The 19454-nt window shown below is 40.9% G+C and overlaps 1 protein-coding gene across 1 annotated transcript; it reads right to left on the reverse strand.

The window, feature by feature from the left end:
• Nucleotides 1–1225: 1225 nt before the first annotated feature.
• Nucleotides 1226–5412, reverse strand: LOC142383816 (zinc finger MYM-type protein 1-like). The gene is made up of 7 exons (XM_075469567.1): nucleotides 5334–5412; nucleotides 4036–4113; nucleotides 3724–3780; nucleotides 3307–3422; nucleotides 2360–3153; nucleotides 1828–2239; nucleotides 1226–1741 (listed from the first exon to the last, which is right to left on the reverse strand). The coding sequence occupies exons 1-7, from the start codon at nucleotides 5410–5412 to the stop codon at nucleotides 1226–1228; spliced, it is 2052 nt and encodes a 683-aa protein (XP_075325682.1).
• Nucleotides 5413–19454: the final 14042 nt, after the last annotated feature.

A 19454-nucleotide genomic window follows, 5' to 3' on the forward strand; every position in this document is an offset into this window, starting at 1 on the left:
CCTCTACTCTACAACCACGAAAGTGGAGAAGAAAACAATGCCGCTGTCAAGAGCAGGAATACTGTAATTAATGATACTGCTGCAGTTTTCGGATCATTTTAATTTTTTAATTCAGTCAATAGAGGTAAAGGTCTGAAGCCCCCGGCATCAACAGAGTCTCTGCCCTCTTCTTTGCCTTCACGTATCTGTCCCGTAGCTTCTTCCACACATTCTTACAGAACTCTTCCTCTTTCCCCAAAGTTCTGCCAATCTCTGTGAACCAGTTTTGGGAGTTTACGTGTTCCCTGTGCTGTTTCACTGCAGTTTCGTACAGCTGTCTGTACAAACGCACCTCCTCACTGAGCCTGGTCTCACAACAGTCCATCCGGTTCGTTGTGCTCGGCGCCGCCAAGTAACAAAAATCGACTGGTGCACGACAACGCGCTGCGCCATCTTTTCAAGGGAAGCGCCATGCCTGAAACGTCATTTTGACGTCACGGTGCGACACCGCCGTGACAGACGCGGCAACCATGCTACCGCCTTAAATCTCCAGGTGTCTGGTGAATCCAGGGCCGGTTCTGGCTTATTTGCTGCCCTAGGCGAGTTTGAGTTCTGCCCCCCGCAAATTTGATTTTATCCAGTTTCTCCTCGACAAGATGCTTTTCAACAGATCTAGTTGAAAAAACCTCTTGCTTGTGGATTCCTTTACATGACAGAACACAAGAGTAATAGTAAGCTTAAATAAATAACACCAAGAACAATAACTTTGTGTTTTGCATGGATTTGATGCTACTAGTGGTCCTTTTTGACAGGCGACCAAAACAACAGATTGAGTCGTAAAGTAACTTCACTCACCAAATCCCTGGATAAGTTTGAAGACATCCATCCATCCATCCTCATTCTTTCCTCGAGAAGACTTTGATCACCTTACGGTCTAGTGTATAACTTATTTGCAACACTCTCACAGGTAACAATTCCATTATAGAGTAAATCATATCATAATGGAAGACAGACAAAAGACTTTGTAAAGATAAGATTGTTTTTATTTGTCTAATAAACACTTTACACAAAAATCACAATGTGCTTGAATAAATGAACACTTAACATAAATAATTTTAAATATCTCAAAGTGCTTGAATGAATGAAAAAGGTTAAACGAAAAAGGTTAAAAAAGGTTAAAGTTAAAAAAAAGAGTCCTCGTCAAGTGATGAATCACAGAAAAAAAGGCACATTTGTAAAAGACACATTAAAACCTGACTCTCCTGGTCTTCCTCGTGGCAAATTCGTTTATGGTATCATCATAGGAGATTTCATTTGAAACCTCGCGGTTGATACTGATTAGTGCCAGGCCATTGAGACGGTCTTGGCTCATGGTTGACCTCAGGTATGTTTTGATGAGTTTGAGCCTGGAAAAGCTCCTCTCGGCAGAACCCACCGTAACGGGAAGGGTTGCAGCTATTCTGAGGGCCACCCACATATTGGGGAAAACCTCTTCGAGTTTCTTCTCGTGTAGAAACATCAACAGCTCCAGGGTGTTCATTGCTTTGGGCAACTGAGGAAAGTTCAGCATTTCCTGGGCAAGCTCTCTCCAATCCAGGTCAGACTGCCCAGAGTGGCTCAGGGTATGGCCTAGGGCTTCACAGAGGTTAGGGAAGTCCGTTAGCACACCAAACTTCTCCCCTACATCACCTAAGGCCTGGAACCGTTCTCGCAGGGATGAAATGGCCACATCAACCACCACATTGAAAAAGGAGGCTTCCAACTGCTTCAATGCATCCGCCTGTTGTTCATCTGTTGTTCATAGCTGAACTGCCTTTTCGTTCTTCGCAGCCTCTTCTGCTTTAATACAGCTTCCACATTCATCTCCCCACAGACATCTCTGGCCGAGACCTGGGCTGATGCAAAGCCAGTTGTTCTGTAGGTCGAGAGGGATGCCTCAGTTGTCTGAATGAGGTTAAGAGCTATGTCCACCTGCATTGACGCTGACTGCAGTAATTTACTGACATGTTGGACCTTTGACAGGATGTCATACCACACCACACAACAAATGGCAAAGTGGTAAGATCCAACTTCTTCAGCCAAACTCTGTGCTTCCGTCTTTATGATGGGCTCTTTTGCTTGGTCTCTCACCTCAAGAAGGGCATCTCTCACCTCTGCCGACTGGAATCGCACAGCATGAACACTGTTGACCCGACTTTCCCATCTGGTGTCAGACCAGGATTTCACCGTTATGGTGACGTGGCGCTTTAAGATGTCCCATCTTTGAGTGGAGGCAGAAAACAGTGCAAAAATTCTCTACAGGTAACCAAAGAAGTTGGTGGCATCCAATGAACTTTTTGCTGCATCAGAAATGACAAGGTTCAGGGTATGGGCCCCGCACGGCACAAACAAAGCACGAGGGTTCATCTTTAGAAGCCTGGCCTGGACTCCCTTGGACTTCCCTTTCATGTTTGCCCCATTATCATAGGACTGTCCCCGACAGTCCTCAAAGGCAATGGTAAGGTTCTCCAATTTTTTGAGGATGAGGTTTGACAAGCTCTCTCCAGTAGACGATTCCACCTCAAGGAAGCCCATAAAATGTTCCTTTATGATGGGTGAGTCCTCTACAGCAACAATACGTAGGATGACTGAGAGTTGCTCCGTGTGGCTTAAGTCAGGGGTACAGTCAAAAATGATAGAAAAGTATTTGGCCCTTTTCACCTCACTTACCACTGTTTGAATGATTTTCCCACCTATACAGTCGATCAGCTCATTTTGTATATCCTTTCCAAGATAGGTGGTGCGCGTTTCTCTTCTCTGTACACTGGCAACATGCTGCTTCAGGAATGGATCGAATTTTGCGCGGAGCTCTACTTCTTTTAGGAAGTTGCCATTGTTTCTCTTGTAGAGTTGATCAGAGGTTCCCCTGAGAGCAATGTTTCGTTCTGCCAGAGATTGAATTATGGCTACCAACCTCGTCAGAATGTCATGCCACTTCCTTCTTTCAGCCTGAAGAAGCGCCATTTCTGCCTTGTCAATTGTCTGGCCCTTGTGGAGACGGCTCTCTAGTTCCCTCCATGCTCCCATGTGCCGGGAATGCTCTGGACCATTCTCATGACTCCTGAGGATGTCGTTGCAATTCCTCCAGTCATTAAGACCAACACTAATTAGATGGTAGTCTTTGTTTGAAAAGAGCTTGGAGCAGAAACAGTAGAGGCGATCTTATTTTTGGGAGTAGACCAGCCAGCTCCTCTTGACTTTTTCCCCATTGGACAATTTACGGGAGAAATAGTGATGATGACAACTTCTTCCATCCTTTCTTTTCGGAAACTGGAAGTCACCAATCACCTGGTATGGTCCTCTTTCTACCATCTCCGTCCTCACCGCATCCGATACTGCTAGCCAGTCTCCAGGGTCTATGGGTGCTGTGATGGTGGTCCCCTTGGAACTTGCAGGCTCTGTGTCTGTAGGGTGTAGTCGTAAAGCAGAAGAGTAAAGGCAAATATAGGACAATATTGTTAGTACACATATTTGCCATCATTCACACTGTAATGACCAAGTCATGTAATTGGCTAAAAAGCTGCTAAATTCACCTAGACATTAACATCAACATACAATCTCTTCACTATCAAATCATAACAAAGCAAGTAGAAAATACATCCAAATCATACAAATGACAACACTTGTACATTGTATTTTTTTTATAGTTAGTATGAAGCTGATCCAGAAAAAAATAGTAAGATCATAAATATCCCAAGACCTTACCTGCATCTGCAGGCTCTGTGTCTGTAGGATGTAGGGAAGCAGATGATGTTCCTGAACCTACAGTAAAGGCAAAAATATAAATACGAAATCAATTGTATACCTTGGGGAAAAAATGGGTGACAACTGAACATTATTTCTACCCCTTGAGCTGTTGTCTAAACCTTTCTACCCCTTTGTCTGAAGTTATACTCACATAGGCAAAACTAAAGTGTAAATGTCAGAAATGGGCAACCGTGCAGCATGTTTTAGAATGGGTATGAATATGATCAGAAACAAAATAGTCAAACTATAACGATTACTCAAAAAGCTTACCTGTATCTGCAGGCTCTGTGTCTGCCGCCTGTGTAGCACTGGAGCATGAAGGGGTCTCAGATGTCTGTTCATCTCCACCTGTATTCAGGGATAACCCCAAACAATTACATAATATAATTAAACAGCTATGTGCCTTCATAATAAAACAGTTAGTTTTGTGCTGCTGTATGCTTTTTTTATTTCACTAATGTTGTTTACCAGCATTATCCCACTACTACATACTGTACTTGCATTTCACAAATGAGGATTATTCAACTATGTACATTTAAACTACATATATTTACACATTTCTCTCCATAACACTACTACTACTACTGCTACTACTACTACTACTACTACTACTAATAATAATAATAATAATACATTCAAATGTAAAGAGAGGGGCAAACCTGGATCATCAGCTGGGCTGGGCTGGGACGGTGGAGCAGCAGGTTTTAAAAATTTCCTCAATGCATCTATCGTTTAAAACAAAACATTTCAGTCACGATAGGCTATATTAAGATAACAACTTCAAACATTGTTTACATGCAGCTGCTGTTCTTGAACTCGCCGCGTCTGACATGATAGAAAACTATTGAAGAGAATGACACATCGTAAAATAATGTTCGCATGGACAAAAAAGATTGCAAACGCCAACCTCGCAAAAGGCTACTTTCAATCTCTACTGGACGGCTTGTGTTAACTGGCGATTGGCTTGCCCTACTCTTTCAACTAGTAACGTTAAGCAGAAAGAAAGGTTGTGGTTTGATGTCAATTACCACCGAAACACAGCTAAGAAACTCCATTTATAAAACTAGGCTAAACAATACAGGCAACATAACAAGCAAACTTAATGTTCACGTAGAGTACAACTTGTGACACGATAGCTTTTCCTTCATGGAGTTGTCTGCTGTAACCTACTATGTTAGCTATGCTGAAGACGGGCAGTCAGACAAGCTAGGTCTCGCTAGCTGCTTTGCTACCCAATACCCCCACTCTGAAATCGTCATGTGAAGAATTAAAATATGTGCTTATTTTTTGTTATTTGTTAATCGAGGCTGAAATGTCACCATGAAGTTGCTAATTTGCCGTTGTAGGCACCTGTGTGCATGTAACAGTTCACATTGTCAGTATTTTTTGTTCGTTCTGCTTAGCATTACTTACCAAGTTATTATAGCTATATAGAACTAGCTTTCTAGAGCGACACGAAGTTAGCACGAGAGCCTGTCATTGCAAGAGGGGTAGCGCATGATACAAAACATGCTATTGATCATCAATAAGATATACATATTAGATATCACATACAGGACCGTACATACCTTTATATTTATCTTTTTTCTCCTCCTCCTCCTTCCGACGTTTTCGGAACTGAGCGCCGGAGGGTTTAGACCTCTTCATTTTGAATGCTAAATAATATACCAATGACCTTTCGCCTGAACGTCAACCTGAACGTCAGTGCAACGTGACCTCCCAATGAGTTGACCTCCCCAGCAAAATCACATTATTGCATATTTCATAACAGAAATAAAGGCGAGTTTAGGGGTGCCATTTAAGGTAGTATGGTGTTTATTCTGTACTTTCTGTTTGAAATGCGTTTTTATTTCGTTCAGTTCATTCAGGTGTATGTTAACTAAAGAAAAACCATGAAAAAACCCACCAGAGGGCGCCCTTTCCTCATTTTGCGCCCTAGGCGGCGGCCTTGCCCGCCTATACTAATCGCCTGCCCTGGGTGAATCTGAATGATTGACTCTGAAGACTTTATTTTAGGATACTTCAATCAAAATTACGAATTATACAGAAAATCATGTTGAAATATGAAATCATATTTGCCTATATTATTTTTTCCCCTCCCTCGGAAGGGCAGCATCAGCCAAGGACGGCAAAAGGGCGGTTGCCCTGGCAACTTGGGCCATTACCTGTGCACGTCACTGAAGTTGAGTGACAGCGGGTGAGGGATTAACAGGAAACAAATGTGCATGGAGGTGTAGGGACAGGACTAAGACAGCTGAGGACATCTAGGGGTTATGACAAGTAAACCAACGACTGAAAATAACCAGAACATACATGGAACACAAACTCAAGAGAAACATAAACACGAATATAAATGAAAGACCTGGGACAGAGAAGCTAGAAACTAAACAAGACATAAACAAAATACAAACTTTGGTGACAAAAACAAGAATCCAACAGAATCCAACATAAAGGACAGAAAACCAAAATAGAATACACAAAAAAATAAAGCTAAAAAAAGAATACCAGAAGAGGAACTGAACCAAAACACAGAACAGATACTACAGCAAGGCTCTAAGAAAAACCAAACCAGAGCATCGAATAAAAACCGAAGCAATTTTTCAAATTTCAAAACGATAACAACAATCATAGGTACTTGAAAGTTAAATATATAGTAGACTTTAAATGCTTTACAAATCACTTTTTTTCATGTACATTTCACACAGCTCCCAGATGACCGATCTTGTCATCCTATCTCCAACGGAGAACCCAGACACCCTGCGGAGGAATTCCATTTTAGCCGCTTGTATCTGCAATCTCGTTCTTTCTGTACTACCCACAGCTCATGACCATAGGTTAGGGTAGGAACGTAGATTGGCCGGTAAATCCTTCTTTACCATGACTGGCGGGTGCATAGCCCACATCACTGTGGACGTCGCACCGATCCGTCTGTCAATCTCCAGCTCTATTCTTTCCTCACTCTTGAACAAGACCTCACTCTTGAACAAGACTTGAACTCCTCAACTTGAGGAAGGATCTCATTCCTGACCTGGAGAGAGCATTCCACCCTTTTTGGGCTGAGGACCATGGTCTCGGATTTGGAGGTGCTGATTCTCATCCCAGCCGCTTCACACTCGGCTGCGAACCGCTCCAGTGAGAGCTGAAGGTCACGGCCCGACAACGCTAACAGAACCACATCATCCGCAAAAAGCAGAGACCTAATTCTGGGGTTGCCAAAAGGGATCCCCTTAATGCCCTGGGTGCACCTAGAAATTCTGTCCATGAAAATTATGAATCAATCGGTAACAAAGGGCAGCCCTGATGGAGTCCAACCCTCACCGGAAACACTTCCGACTTCCTGCTGGCAATACGGACCAAACTCTGACACCGGTCATACAGAGACCGAACAGCCCCTATCTAGGGGTTCGGCATTCCATACTCCCGGAGCACCCCCCACAGGACTCCCTGAGGGACACGGTCGAACGCGTTCTTCAAATCCACAAAACACATGTAGACCGGTTTGGGTGAACTCCCATGCACCCTCCAGGATCCTGCTGAGGGTGTAGAGCTGGTCCACTGTTCCACGTCCACACTGCACCTCCTGAATCTGAGATTTGACTATCTGATGGATCCTCCTCTCCAGTACCCCCAAATAGATCTTCCCAGGGAGGCTGAGGAGTGTGATCCCCCTATAGTTGGAACCCACCCTCCGGTCCCCCTTTAGAAAGAAGGGGACCACCACCCCGATCTGCCAGTCCAGAGGCACTATCTCTGATGTCCATGCGATGCTGACTTTAATCGATGAGGTAAAAACTCTTTTGAGCCCAATCATTCTGTTCCTTATAAACGTTTAATTCCTCTGAAAATAACTGCTGACAGTAGAGGTAAACACCAGCTGAATCAGACTCAATTTAAGTGATGCAGAAGACATCGCTGATTTTCAAACAATGCACATAGAGGGAAATTTTGCGAGTGTGTGCGACTCAGTCAATAGGTTGAATTAATCAGCCGCCATATCCATTTCTGAAATACTTTAAGCCACTTTGGATAAAGTGTGAGTCTAACTAACATAATGAGAGGTAGTGAGAAATGAGAGCAGCTCCATTAACACGAAGATAAATGTGATTGTTGAGATGCAAAACATTTGGTTTCAACTGTAGATATCCTTGGCGTGTAATCATTCTCCTCCACTGTACTGTTTAGAATTGCATAACTGAACTGAACAAAAAAGAACCCTCCTAAATATGTCACCCTAAAGACAAAAGTAACTTTTTATTTTCCCAGATCTCATATCTGGAGAACATATCTGATACACAAGCAACATCAAACTGTTAAATCGGATCCCTGCAAACAATGTTTAATGGTCATGAAACGAAACAAACAGTTGTTTAGAAATGAATGAAGTTAGATCCTACCCAGAATGCAAGCACTCATCGCTGCAGGAAACAAGACTTTAACAAGCTAGTTCCATTAAAATGCCACTGTGTATCAAACACAAGCAGAAAAATCCAAGTTTCATATTAGGTTTGTAACTGTGCTGCACAAGACTTTAAATATTTTACCTCCATGGTCAGTCACCTGAGATATAAATGTTAAATTAATATTTTAACCCTGTAAGACCCAGATATAGGAAAAAATGATCAAACGTTTTTTTGACCTCTCAGATATTATTTTAGGAGGCCTCTGATGTAGAAATCAAAGAGTTTTCAGTTTTTTTAAAATCTTTTTTTAGGGAAGTGTTGTAAATTTGAAACCTTGGGCATTTGGGAGCAGAACTGTCTGGGGTACCACGTGCAGGCATTTCTCTCTGAATGATTTCAGTCATGGTCTGAGTTTCCAGAGTTTGTCCTTCTTTTCCATCTCTGACATAGTCAAGTTGTTATCATACTAAAAGGAACAAAGAGCACTCCAGAGCACTCACAGGTTCACATTCAAGACCATTCGCACCTGTCCCGTTCACATCTGTCCCTGAACAATGCAACAGGCATCCCCCAACAATTGCAGAACATTCAGATTGCAGAACATTTTTCATTTTTCTATCTCCTAATGCTACTAACTGCTGCTTAGGCAACACTGAGAAAAATAGCTCAGGATCATTTAGAAGTTAAAAAACAAACAAAAAACAACAAAGATACAGGGAGTTTCAAATATCCCATACAATTTATTCATGTGTTTAATGATGGTCTAAGCTAAACTAAGTAAAAATTTAACAGAAAAGCACATTTAGCGCTGAGTTACATGAATCGTCTAACACTTTAAACACTTTCTTTTTGAGTGTCTTTATGTATTGTGCAAGGAGCACAGGCTATTTTGATTACCACTCTGGCCCAACGTTGTAGAATTACAACATAGACATAACAAGCTCTAAATCTCTAAATGTTTTTCAAAATAACTAAATGTGTACATGTTCTACACATTGTAATAAACACACAAAAAAATATTTAAGGAATTTTACTTACTTTAATCCTGGCAAATCCAGTCATGCAAAAAAAGAAGATGAGTTCAACAGGAAAAAAAACAAATTTGCAGGCCTTTTTTTTTAGAATTGTAAAAAGTGATGTTGTAAATTTGTAACTGTGGGTCTTACAGGGTTAAAAATAAAAGTTGACTAGTTCAGTGAGTTCAATGTTGCCTTTCAATACAACTTTAGTCATTGGTGGTAACCAATTCAAATGGAAGGATTTTGTACTATATGGAACTAATTAACCTGAAGATAAAAGGTTATGGTCTAAATTCAACAAACTTTTGTGACCCTTGCAAAAGACCCTCTTTTCACACAAAAAGAAATAATTACCAGTTTTTCTTTTCAATTTTAGTTTCTTTTACTTAAGAACACAGCTTGATTAAATGTTATGATGAACAAAAATGGGCCAAAAACTTTTAAAACAGCAGCTTTAATACATTTCAAAATGTCGTCATTAGTTGATTGTGTGGCAAGAGAAATCTGCAAAACTTCTGAGTTATGTTTTCACAGTTTATCAATATAAACTGACAGTGCTTTCATTGCTGTCTCTGTCTTGACAGTGTTGCCCTTTGCGGGGATTGAGAGGCTGAAAAGCAGCAGCTTTTGTCTTTTATAAGATGTGATGCAAAATCCAGCTTAATTATAACACAAAAACACAGTTCCAGTACATCTAATGAAAATGATGTGTGCATTTATCATCAGAATGAGTACTCTGATACAACAACAGCTTATATTTGTAAGGTACATATTTTTTGTTACTACATTTCTGATTTCACAGATGAGAAATGAGGTACCATGGTGGGAAAGTGGCGTAGTATTGTCTGTCCAAAGTGGTGAAATACGCCATCAGTCCGTAGAGACTGATCAGCCCAGTCAACAAAAGTAAAAGATGAAAGTAGTGATCTGCTATCAGAAGTGAGGCTGATGAGGAGGTTGCTTGAAGTACTTATCCTGATGATTGCGATACAATGACCTGTTAAACATTACTGTCTCAAACTCAAGCTCTGCCTTTCGTTCGACCTCGCTACTCAAAATGTTACACTCAGAAATGATATTTTTAGCATTTGATGGTGATATCTAATATTGCCGCATCTGCCTCATCAGGGCATCGACACAAGATGACAGTAATCTTAAGAAAATAGCAGGATTTAATTAAATTCAATTCAATTCAAAAATACTTTATTTATCCCAGAGGGAAATTAAATGTTGATGTAGCTCAATTAAATCAAGGAGTTATTATAGATGCTGATGGCTGTGGGTAGGAAAGATTTCCTGTAGCGGTCCGTTTTGCATCCAAACGGAAGAAGCCTTTGACTGAAGAGACTCTGTTTTCCGATAACAGTCTCATGGAGAGGATGTTCAGGGTAGTCCATAATTCTCTTGATTTTATGCAAAATCCTTCTTTGCATTATTGTCTCCAGAGGTTCCACAGTCGTCCCCAGAACAGAACCAGCCTTCCTTATCAGGTTGTTGAGTCTTTTTAGGTCCCTGGTTCTGATGCTGCTGCCCCAACAGATGACGCAAGAGGAAATGACGCTCTCAACAACAGACTTGTAGAATATCTGCAACATCTTGCTGCAAACCTTGAAGGACCTTAGCTTCCTCAAGAAGTACAGTCTGCTCTGTCCTTTCTTGTAGATGGCTTCACTGTTGTGTCTCCAGTCCAGTCTGTTGTCCAGATGAACACCAAGGTATTTATATTCCTCAACCACCTCCACTTCTTCTCCCATGATGGAAACAGGGTTTGATCTGACCCTGTTTCTCCTGAAATCTACAATCATCTCCTTTGTTTTGTTAACATTCGAGATGAGATGATTGTTCCCACACCATGCCACAAAGCGGTCCACCAGCTCTCTGTACTCAGCTTCTTGTCCATCTCTGATACACCCGACAACTGCAGAGTCATCTGAATATTTCTGTAGATGACAGGAGTCTGACTTGTACTGGAAGTCTGAAGTGTACAGAGTGGAAAGGAATGGTGAGAGTACAGTCCCCTGTGGTGCTCCTGTGCTGCTGATCACCTGGTTAGACACACAATTCTTCAGTCTGACAAACTGTGGTCTGTTTGTCAGGTAGTCATTAATCCAGGTGATTGTTAAGGCCTCCACCTGAGTCTTCTGGAGTTTCAGACGAAGCAGATCAGGCTGAATTGTGTTAAATGCACTGGAGAAATCAAAGAACATGATCCTCACAGTGCTGCCTGCTTTGTCCAGATGACAGTGGGTTTGTTGAAGCAGGTGTATGATAGCGTCTTCAACTCCAACTCCATGGTGATAAGCAAACTGCAGGGGGTCCTGATATGTGCTGGTTTGCTTACACAGGTGGGTCAACAGGAGTCTCTCCAGGACCTTCATGATGTGGGATGTCAGGGCAACAGGTCTGTAGTCATTGATGACTGAAGGGTGAGTTTTCTTTGGTACCGGACACAGACAGGATGTCTTCCACAACAGTGGTACCTTCTCTTGGGTCAAGCTAAGGTTGAAAAGGTGTTGCAGAATCCCACAGAGCTGCTCTGCACAGGCCTTCAGGACTCGGGGGCTGACACCATCTGGACCTGCAGCCTTGTTCCGGTTCAGTCTCTCCAACTGCCTCTTCACCTGACTTCTAGAAACAGAAAAGTGGGAGGGGGAGGCAAAGGGTACAGCAGCATCTCCTGATTTGGTTGAAGACAAACTAGTGGAAGCAGAAGAATCCATGACTGAGGTGGAGGTGGAGATGTTACAGGAAAGCTGTGGGTCAGAGGAGGGTGGGATGTCTCTTTGGCTGGGAACAGGAGTGGAGGATGGTGAGCTTGTTCCTGAACTGAACCTGTTGAAGAATGTGTTCAGCTCATTTGCTCTGTCCAGACTTCCATCCATCCGATCCTCCCTCTGCTTGAGGCCTGTGATCTTCTTCATTCCTGACCACACATCTCTGATATTGTTCCTCTGCAGTTTACTCTCAAGCTTCTTTCTATACACCTCCTTGCTCTCTCTGATCTTGACTTTGAGCTGCTTCTGTATACTCCTCAGTAACTCTCTGTCTCGCTCCCTAAAGGCTCTTTTTTTCTTGTTCAATAGTTCCTTTAGCTCACTGCTGATCCAGGGTTTGTTATTAGGGAAGCATCTCACTGTTCTGGTGGGGATAATGTTGTCCACACAGAAGTTTATATGGTCAGTCACACACTCAGTCATGGCATTAATGTCCTCTCCATGTGGCTTACAAAGAGAAATCCAATCGGTTGCATCAAAACAACCCTGTAAGGCTTCTTCAGCTTCCTGTGACCACTTTCTAACAGTCCGTTTTGTGACAGGTAGTCTCTGGACAAGGGGTTTATATGCTGAACAGAGAAAAACAAGGTTGTGATCTGATTTACCCAGGGGAGGTCTTGATTTGGAAATGTATGAATCCTTGACATTTGTGTAAAACAAATCCAATGTCTGGTTTTCTCTGGTAGAGCAGCTGACAAACTGTTGAAAAGTTGGCAGAGTAGCAGAGTGAGGCATGATTAAAATCACCAGATATTGCCACAAAAGAATTGGGGTGTTGTGTCTGTATCTTAGCAACAACGGAACTGATGACATCACATGCAGTGTCGGCAACAGCTGAGGGTGGAATGTAAACAGCCACCAAAACAACACTGGTGAACTCTCTTGGCAAATAATATGGACGAAAACTTACTGCCAATAGTTCAATGTCAGGACTGCAGAGACGACTCTTCAGAGTAACATGTCCTGGGTGACACCATCTGTTGTTGACAAGCACTGCCAATCCACACCCTTTCCTTTTCCTGCTACTCTTTAAATCTCGATCTGCTCGTACAGTCAGGAAGCCCGGCAGAGAGACGCTGGAGTCGGGGATATGATCCTGCAGCCATGTCTCAGTAAAACACATTATGCTACATTCCCGATATTCTTGCTGAGTCCTTGTCAAGGCTAGAAGTTCATCCAACTTGTTAGCTAACGATCTTACATTGCCCGTGATGATGGATGGCAGAGATGGTTTGAACTTCTTCTTTCTCTCTCTCCTCTTTGCTCCTGCTCTCCATCCACTGGCTTCAGTTGTCGAATTATTTCTGCTTTTCCAATGTTAATCAGCTGCTCCCTGTTGTAAACCACCCTGTTGCTATGGTTATGCATCATAACAAAAGAGCAAAATATACAAAAGTATTGGGAAAAATCAATCCAGCTGCACAGCATCCAAGGCAGGAAGGAACAGTTGTCCAAAAAATGCATTTTCTTCCAAGAAAAAACAGGAATGAAATTTAGAAAAAAGAAAAAATCTCAATGTGAGGTACAGAGCTACTCCAACTTGCTGCCACCCTCAGCGGCGCATTCTAGAACAATGCTTAGGAAATAAGAACTGCGCAGATTTTGTATGTCCGTGTACATAGAGGGAATATACAGCCGGTTACTGACTGCACAGGCTAGAAACACTATGGCCTTGCTGTCTTTGCAGACCAAACATGGAACTCGTGTTTGATAAACTGTCTCCTGTAGCTTTTACACAATATCATTCACTTTTATTAGAATAAGACTCAATACAGTATCATTGGTAACTCTGTGCTGAGAGATGTATTGTCTTTGCTTTGAATTGCAGAAAGCTTTGGTTGGGTTTTTCATCTGACATCTCACAGGCAGCTGGGGATTTTACCTCTGAGATTGTGTGTAGATCCATAGAATGAGTTATGAACCCTGTGCCATCAATCAAAATATCAGATTCCAGTTAAGCCTACCTTTGACACTAGCGACTGGAAGTGCAAAATCACATTTTCAAATAAGTTCTTCATCCGAGGAGCAAATGCATTTTCAAACCTGCTTTCAAACATGGTGTACAGACGGAAAGTAAAACATCTGGATTTATAGAGATTTTGATCTTATTCAGATGAGTTTTCTTGACCTTTTTGGCATAAACACAGTAAGCGTGTCGTTTTTTTTTATTTAGCCATCAATACATAATAAGACAAAGGAGTGGAGAAGAACAGAGCAGCAGAAGCTAAAAATCTGACAGACATTGTTTTTATCCTATAATTAACATTTTCTGTACACCTGAATGATCCATCATTAGGGAAAACAAATGTAATTTAAAATAAACCTGATTAACAACCAACTGAGAAATACAAAGGCTTTGTTTTGTTGATTGTCATTAATTGCTGCACATAACTGATGGGAATTATTCAAAGGATGAGTTGAACTGTTTTTTTTTTTAATCCTAAACATTCTTCAAACCACTGTTTGTACTCTGGATGTTCAAGCCTTTTGTGAATGTATAGCCAGTTTATCATTGTGGTTTGCAAAGGGCAATCAATAAACTTGTGTTTTCACTCATGACTCTGTTAATTCAGGGCCAAATTCCCTGTGAAGGTGATTTTATCAAAGCAAAGGTGAGTTACTGTTGGCAACTACTCACATACAACCTGCAGTTTTTTGCACAGACAGTAAACATAATATACAAATATCCTCAATACAGGTATACAAATAAGATAACAGCAAGACAGAACTGACATTTTTTCAGTGCAGTCATTATAATTTTTCACATGATTATGGAGTGACAAAACAAAAATCCCCTCAGGATTTAAGTTTGGGTCATTCTGATTTGTGCAACCCAAATTGCTAAGTAGTTACTGCTCTGTGGTTGTCGTTTTTCAAAGAAATCACTATTACCCTCACTCAACGTGCTTACTCTACAGTGTATGTTTAGTGGGTTTGATTTGATATGACGAATGGAGTAAAACTGAGAAAACAACGGGCAGCAAAATGAAAGAAAAATAACAAAATTCTTTCAAATTGTAACGTAGTTACACTAATTCTTAGTTTGTATTTTTATTTCATGTCACTTCCCTAACTCTCCTGTCATTTCAGATCCGGCCTTTCTTCCCTGCCATGCAATTTACTCATTTCCTTCACCTGGTTTCCCCACCCATCTCCTCCTCACCTGCAGTCTATTTGCTCATTAGTCCTCAGTGTATATATATTAGTCACTTTCACTTGTTTCCTGCCAGATTGTCTTGTGTTATACTTTGCCAAGCTCTCCAGCATTTCCAGCCCTGCCTACCTGTTCTGACTCAGTTTTGTCTTTCCTGGATTCCTGATACCTGCCTGCCCTATGTCGGATTTGTTTGCCTCACTCTGATCGCCTGGTTTTGACCCTGACTGTTTTTTGGACTGAGTAAACTGATCTTCCCTTGCTAATCGCCTGCCTCATTGTCGTGCTTTTGGGTTCTCCTTTGCCAGCATCAATTATCGTGATACAAATTTAGAGCCATTTAAACAAAAGAAAAGCTGAAATATTGTACAGTTTGTCCATTGCAAAACCAAATTAGCTTTTCACAACAGAACAAAGACAAGGATTCAGCATCTCAATAAAAAGCACCCTGTCTATGTATCCAGTTCGCAAAGTGGAACAAATACATGGTAACTTTTCATTTTAACATTTCAAAAATAAAGCAATATGATTGCTGGTTGAGAAGGACGCTAGTGTATAATGTATATTAAATGTTGCCAGGGCTGGGTGGCATTACACCCTTTTAAATTGTATAAGTTTTCAGTTTTTTGCTTCATTTATTGTACAACCCCAGCAAGCTGTTTCCCCTGCATTTGTCAGCAACAAGCTGAGCCGCACTTCATTTGAACTAACAATCTAACTAAATTAATTTCATGGAGGCAAAACCAAAATAAAATGCTGACACTGTTCAATGTGATTTTATCATACAACATCCTATTAGTGACTCCTGATTAAGTTGTAGTCTTTAACAGTTGTTATTTCAGTCGCTGAAATATAAATAAAAATAAAACTTGTGACATACTTCTGCTTGGCCCTGCATATCATTTTTCATTGTGACTCTTTTACTGTCACTGTTGCACAGCTGCATAATACTTTTTATCCTTTTAGGGCAATACGTAATGCTTTCCCAAAAGTAAAAATTCTGCAGTGCTGAATTATTAACAAGAAAGACAAACCACGTTAGGAAATCACAAGGGGAAAAACACCCCTCTCGCAAACATGACACTCATGTCTGAGTCCAACCTTGACACTGCTGTTTGGTCTTACTTTACACTTCTTTCTCTCTACTCTTGTGCTACGTCATTACGCGATAAAAAGTTTGAGCTAAAGGCTGGTCTTAAAAGCTCTTTGTTAAGGAAAAACATCATGGTAAGACACTTAGATACCCAATAAAATATATTTGATTGCAGAAAGCTTTGCAGACATTTTTCCACATGAAAATGGCAATTTCTCCTGAGGATTTTACATTACCAGCACAGGAAACCATACATGCCCAAAAATGATGCCATGGATAATCTTCTGCATTCAAAACTGCTGCAAAATGCTCCTGATCAAGCATCCACTTGTTATGAGTTGGAGATGAGAACAGGTTGCAATACGGCGCTGTGCAATTAGATTAAATTAAAAAATGCTTTATCAATATCTGAAGGGAAATCATATTGCTGCAGATTATAAAATGAAATATAAATCAGCTGACAAACGTGTAGAAAGTTGAAGTGTAGCAGAGAGAAAGGTGTGGTAGAAATCTTAAGAGGTCACCACTAATGGGTTGGGGTGTTGTTTTTGTAGCTTGGAAACAGCTTATCTGATAAGTGAACACGCAGCATTGGTGGGTAACACAGAGTTGAACCCACTCAATAGACAACTTGGACAGGAACTCACAGCCAAGAGTTCAACATGGAGGGTGCAAAGATGCTCTTTCTCAGTGACTTGTCCAGGATTACACTATGTGTTGTTGGAAAACACGTAATCCTCCTTCTTCACCGTTACCTCTCTGTCAGCAATCTCTTCCTGTATACTCTTAAAGCTGAGTAGAGAGGTGTTCGAGTCGTTCCTGCAGCCATGTCTCAATTAAGAAAATAATATTACCTTCCTGATTCCTGCTATGTCCTCACCACTGTCTCACACTTCCCATGACGATCAAGGGACGAAATGTTTTAACCCCCCTTTACCTTGTCTGCATTTTTTTCCCTCCTCTGAATCCTTGTTTTTCTTCAACTCAGTTTTTTTGGGGTCTTATTCCAGGCATTAATTGGGCTTTGTAAAGCCCAGATAGCTGCTCCAACAGGTTAACAACTTTCCTGTTCCCATGGTTATGCATTATAACAGATGTGAATGTCTTTTCAGCAGCACAGCATCCAAAACTGCAAAAATGTTTCCGTAATCCTTTTTTTCACAGAAATACCTCAGTGGAAAATCTCAACAAGATGCAAAGAAAGACGTATTATGACCAGAGCAACGACAGCAGGCTATCTGCCTCTAGGGAAACCCCATTCATGTTGACAGATTGTTAGATTCGTCCTTTATGCCAGCAATTACTCACAATATGTAAATTTACATCCATGTTTTGTCAACTCTAATTGTTGCAAATTAATTCAGTTTGAATACATGATTATTTGATCAACATGTCGGATCATGCTAAACATTTGTGTTTCTGAGGAGCCAAGGATACGTTTGTTTCACTGCACATATATGATGTTAAGACGGTGCAGCAAGTAAAGATATACTAAAGAGTACTTTCGAATTGGTATTCAGGTTTTGATCATCGTTGTCTCATACCCCGGTAAATGTGTCTTATATTATTCAGGTGTCTGATCTACTGCACAGGAATCTCTTTAACTCCCCCACATCCACAAAAAACTGTCTTCTCGACAGAATGACTTACTTCAGCAGCTGAGGAAGAGCTCACTTTGGTCTCTGATATCATGTATCTGTCAATCTATTTATCATAGTCAAAGTATATTCTATCCATAAGACCTGTCCCTCTCATTCCAACTGAATTTAGTTGAGAAACAGAAAAAAAACAAGAAAAAGTGGAACGCAGAAAACAAAAGAAGGAGCATAAACAAATCCAAAGAAGGTCAATAGTCAATAATCTAATTCGATTTAAGATTTGCAGCAAAACTGAGGCTAACAAACTACTGTGCAACTAACTGCTGCACAGATATAGAAGAGAATGGTTTCATAACCAGAAAACAGTGCCCTGTGCTTTTCCAAAAGTTAGCAGGATAAACTGTTTACATGAATTTTAGAAAAATAAATAATGATTATATACATTAAAACTCAAACTTTATATCAGTACTAATTCAAAAGATGTAAAGTTAGCATCAGTACACTGCAGTACTGTCATCGCTAATTGTTGCTGATGACTGCAGTTTATGCACATTATTATTTTATCAAAATGTCAGTGCAGAAAGACGTTGTACATCTGTGTTTCTGAAGAGTGAACTAGGCAGGCAGAACCTGTTCATCACTCATTCTGTTTCATAGTTCACGTCTCTGCTTCCCTACTCTTTCATGCTCTTCGTCTCAAACACACACTTTACTCCTTCGTGACATGTCAGCAGACTCTTTTCCAGAAACCATACTCACTGTCAAGCTGCCATGACACCGTCTTGCACAATGCACTTCAAATATGCATTCCACTGCCGTTAAATTGGGTTCATAGTGTGTTTGTTTTATATGAGAGCTGCGTCAGAGAATATCGGGCTTGAACGAGCACAGTATGTGCAGCACCATGAACTGACCAACAACCTTGAAATTTAATGTGCAACAAGGACTTCAGTTTAGCAAAAACATTTGTCATATAGCACCAGTAACTGCTCACATTTATTCTGGGATCAACACGACATTTCTTTTCTGTAAAAGTTTCAGCATTGTGTTACTTTTTCTCCCTTTGCCTTTATTTGACACATACAGTAAGCCGTCTATTGGACTTCAGCATGCACTTCATCCTTGGTGTATGGGGCAAACACCCTGCTCATTAAGCTATAGAGGAGGCCTGCCTTTGTTATTCTTTTGATCAAAGTCCAAGTTCTCATATTATCCGCAGCATCTCAGTTGATGGGAATGGCAATGGAGCAGGTACTCATAGACGACTGACAGTAGGTTAACCCAATTCATCTCTTAAATCCATTCAGCCCTTTTGAGTTTGACATCTAATAAGCCAGGACTTAAATTAAAAGCCCATTAATGCCACCTAATCTGGTTTGCCATGCTCCCTTCAGATGCCCCTATCACAATTCCACTATGATGAATTAAACTAGGCTGCAAAAGTGTGTGCTACCTACAGTATAAGGATGACTGCACAGTTCACTTCATTAGGAAAGTTTTAAGTCTGATGGAACAAAGATTGGACAATGATGTAATGAAAATCCACAAACGGGAAAGTTTGCCGTTTCTTTGGCAGCTCACTCACTGTATGTGCCATCTTAGAATTTACCACAATGGTCTTTTCACCTGGTATTAATAAGCACTGTATATG

This window comes from Odontesthes bonariensis, chromosome 1 (assembly GCF_027942865.1).
Source record: "Odontesthes bonariensis isolate fOdoBon6 chromosome 1, fOdoBon6.hap1, whole genome shotgun sequence".
Taxonomy (NCBI): Eukaryota; Metazoa; Chordata; class Actinopteri; order Atheriniformes; family Atherinopsidae; genus Odontesthes; species Odontesthes bonariensis.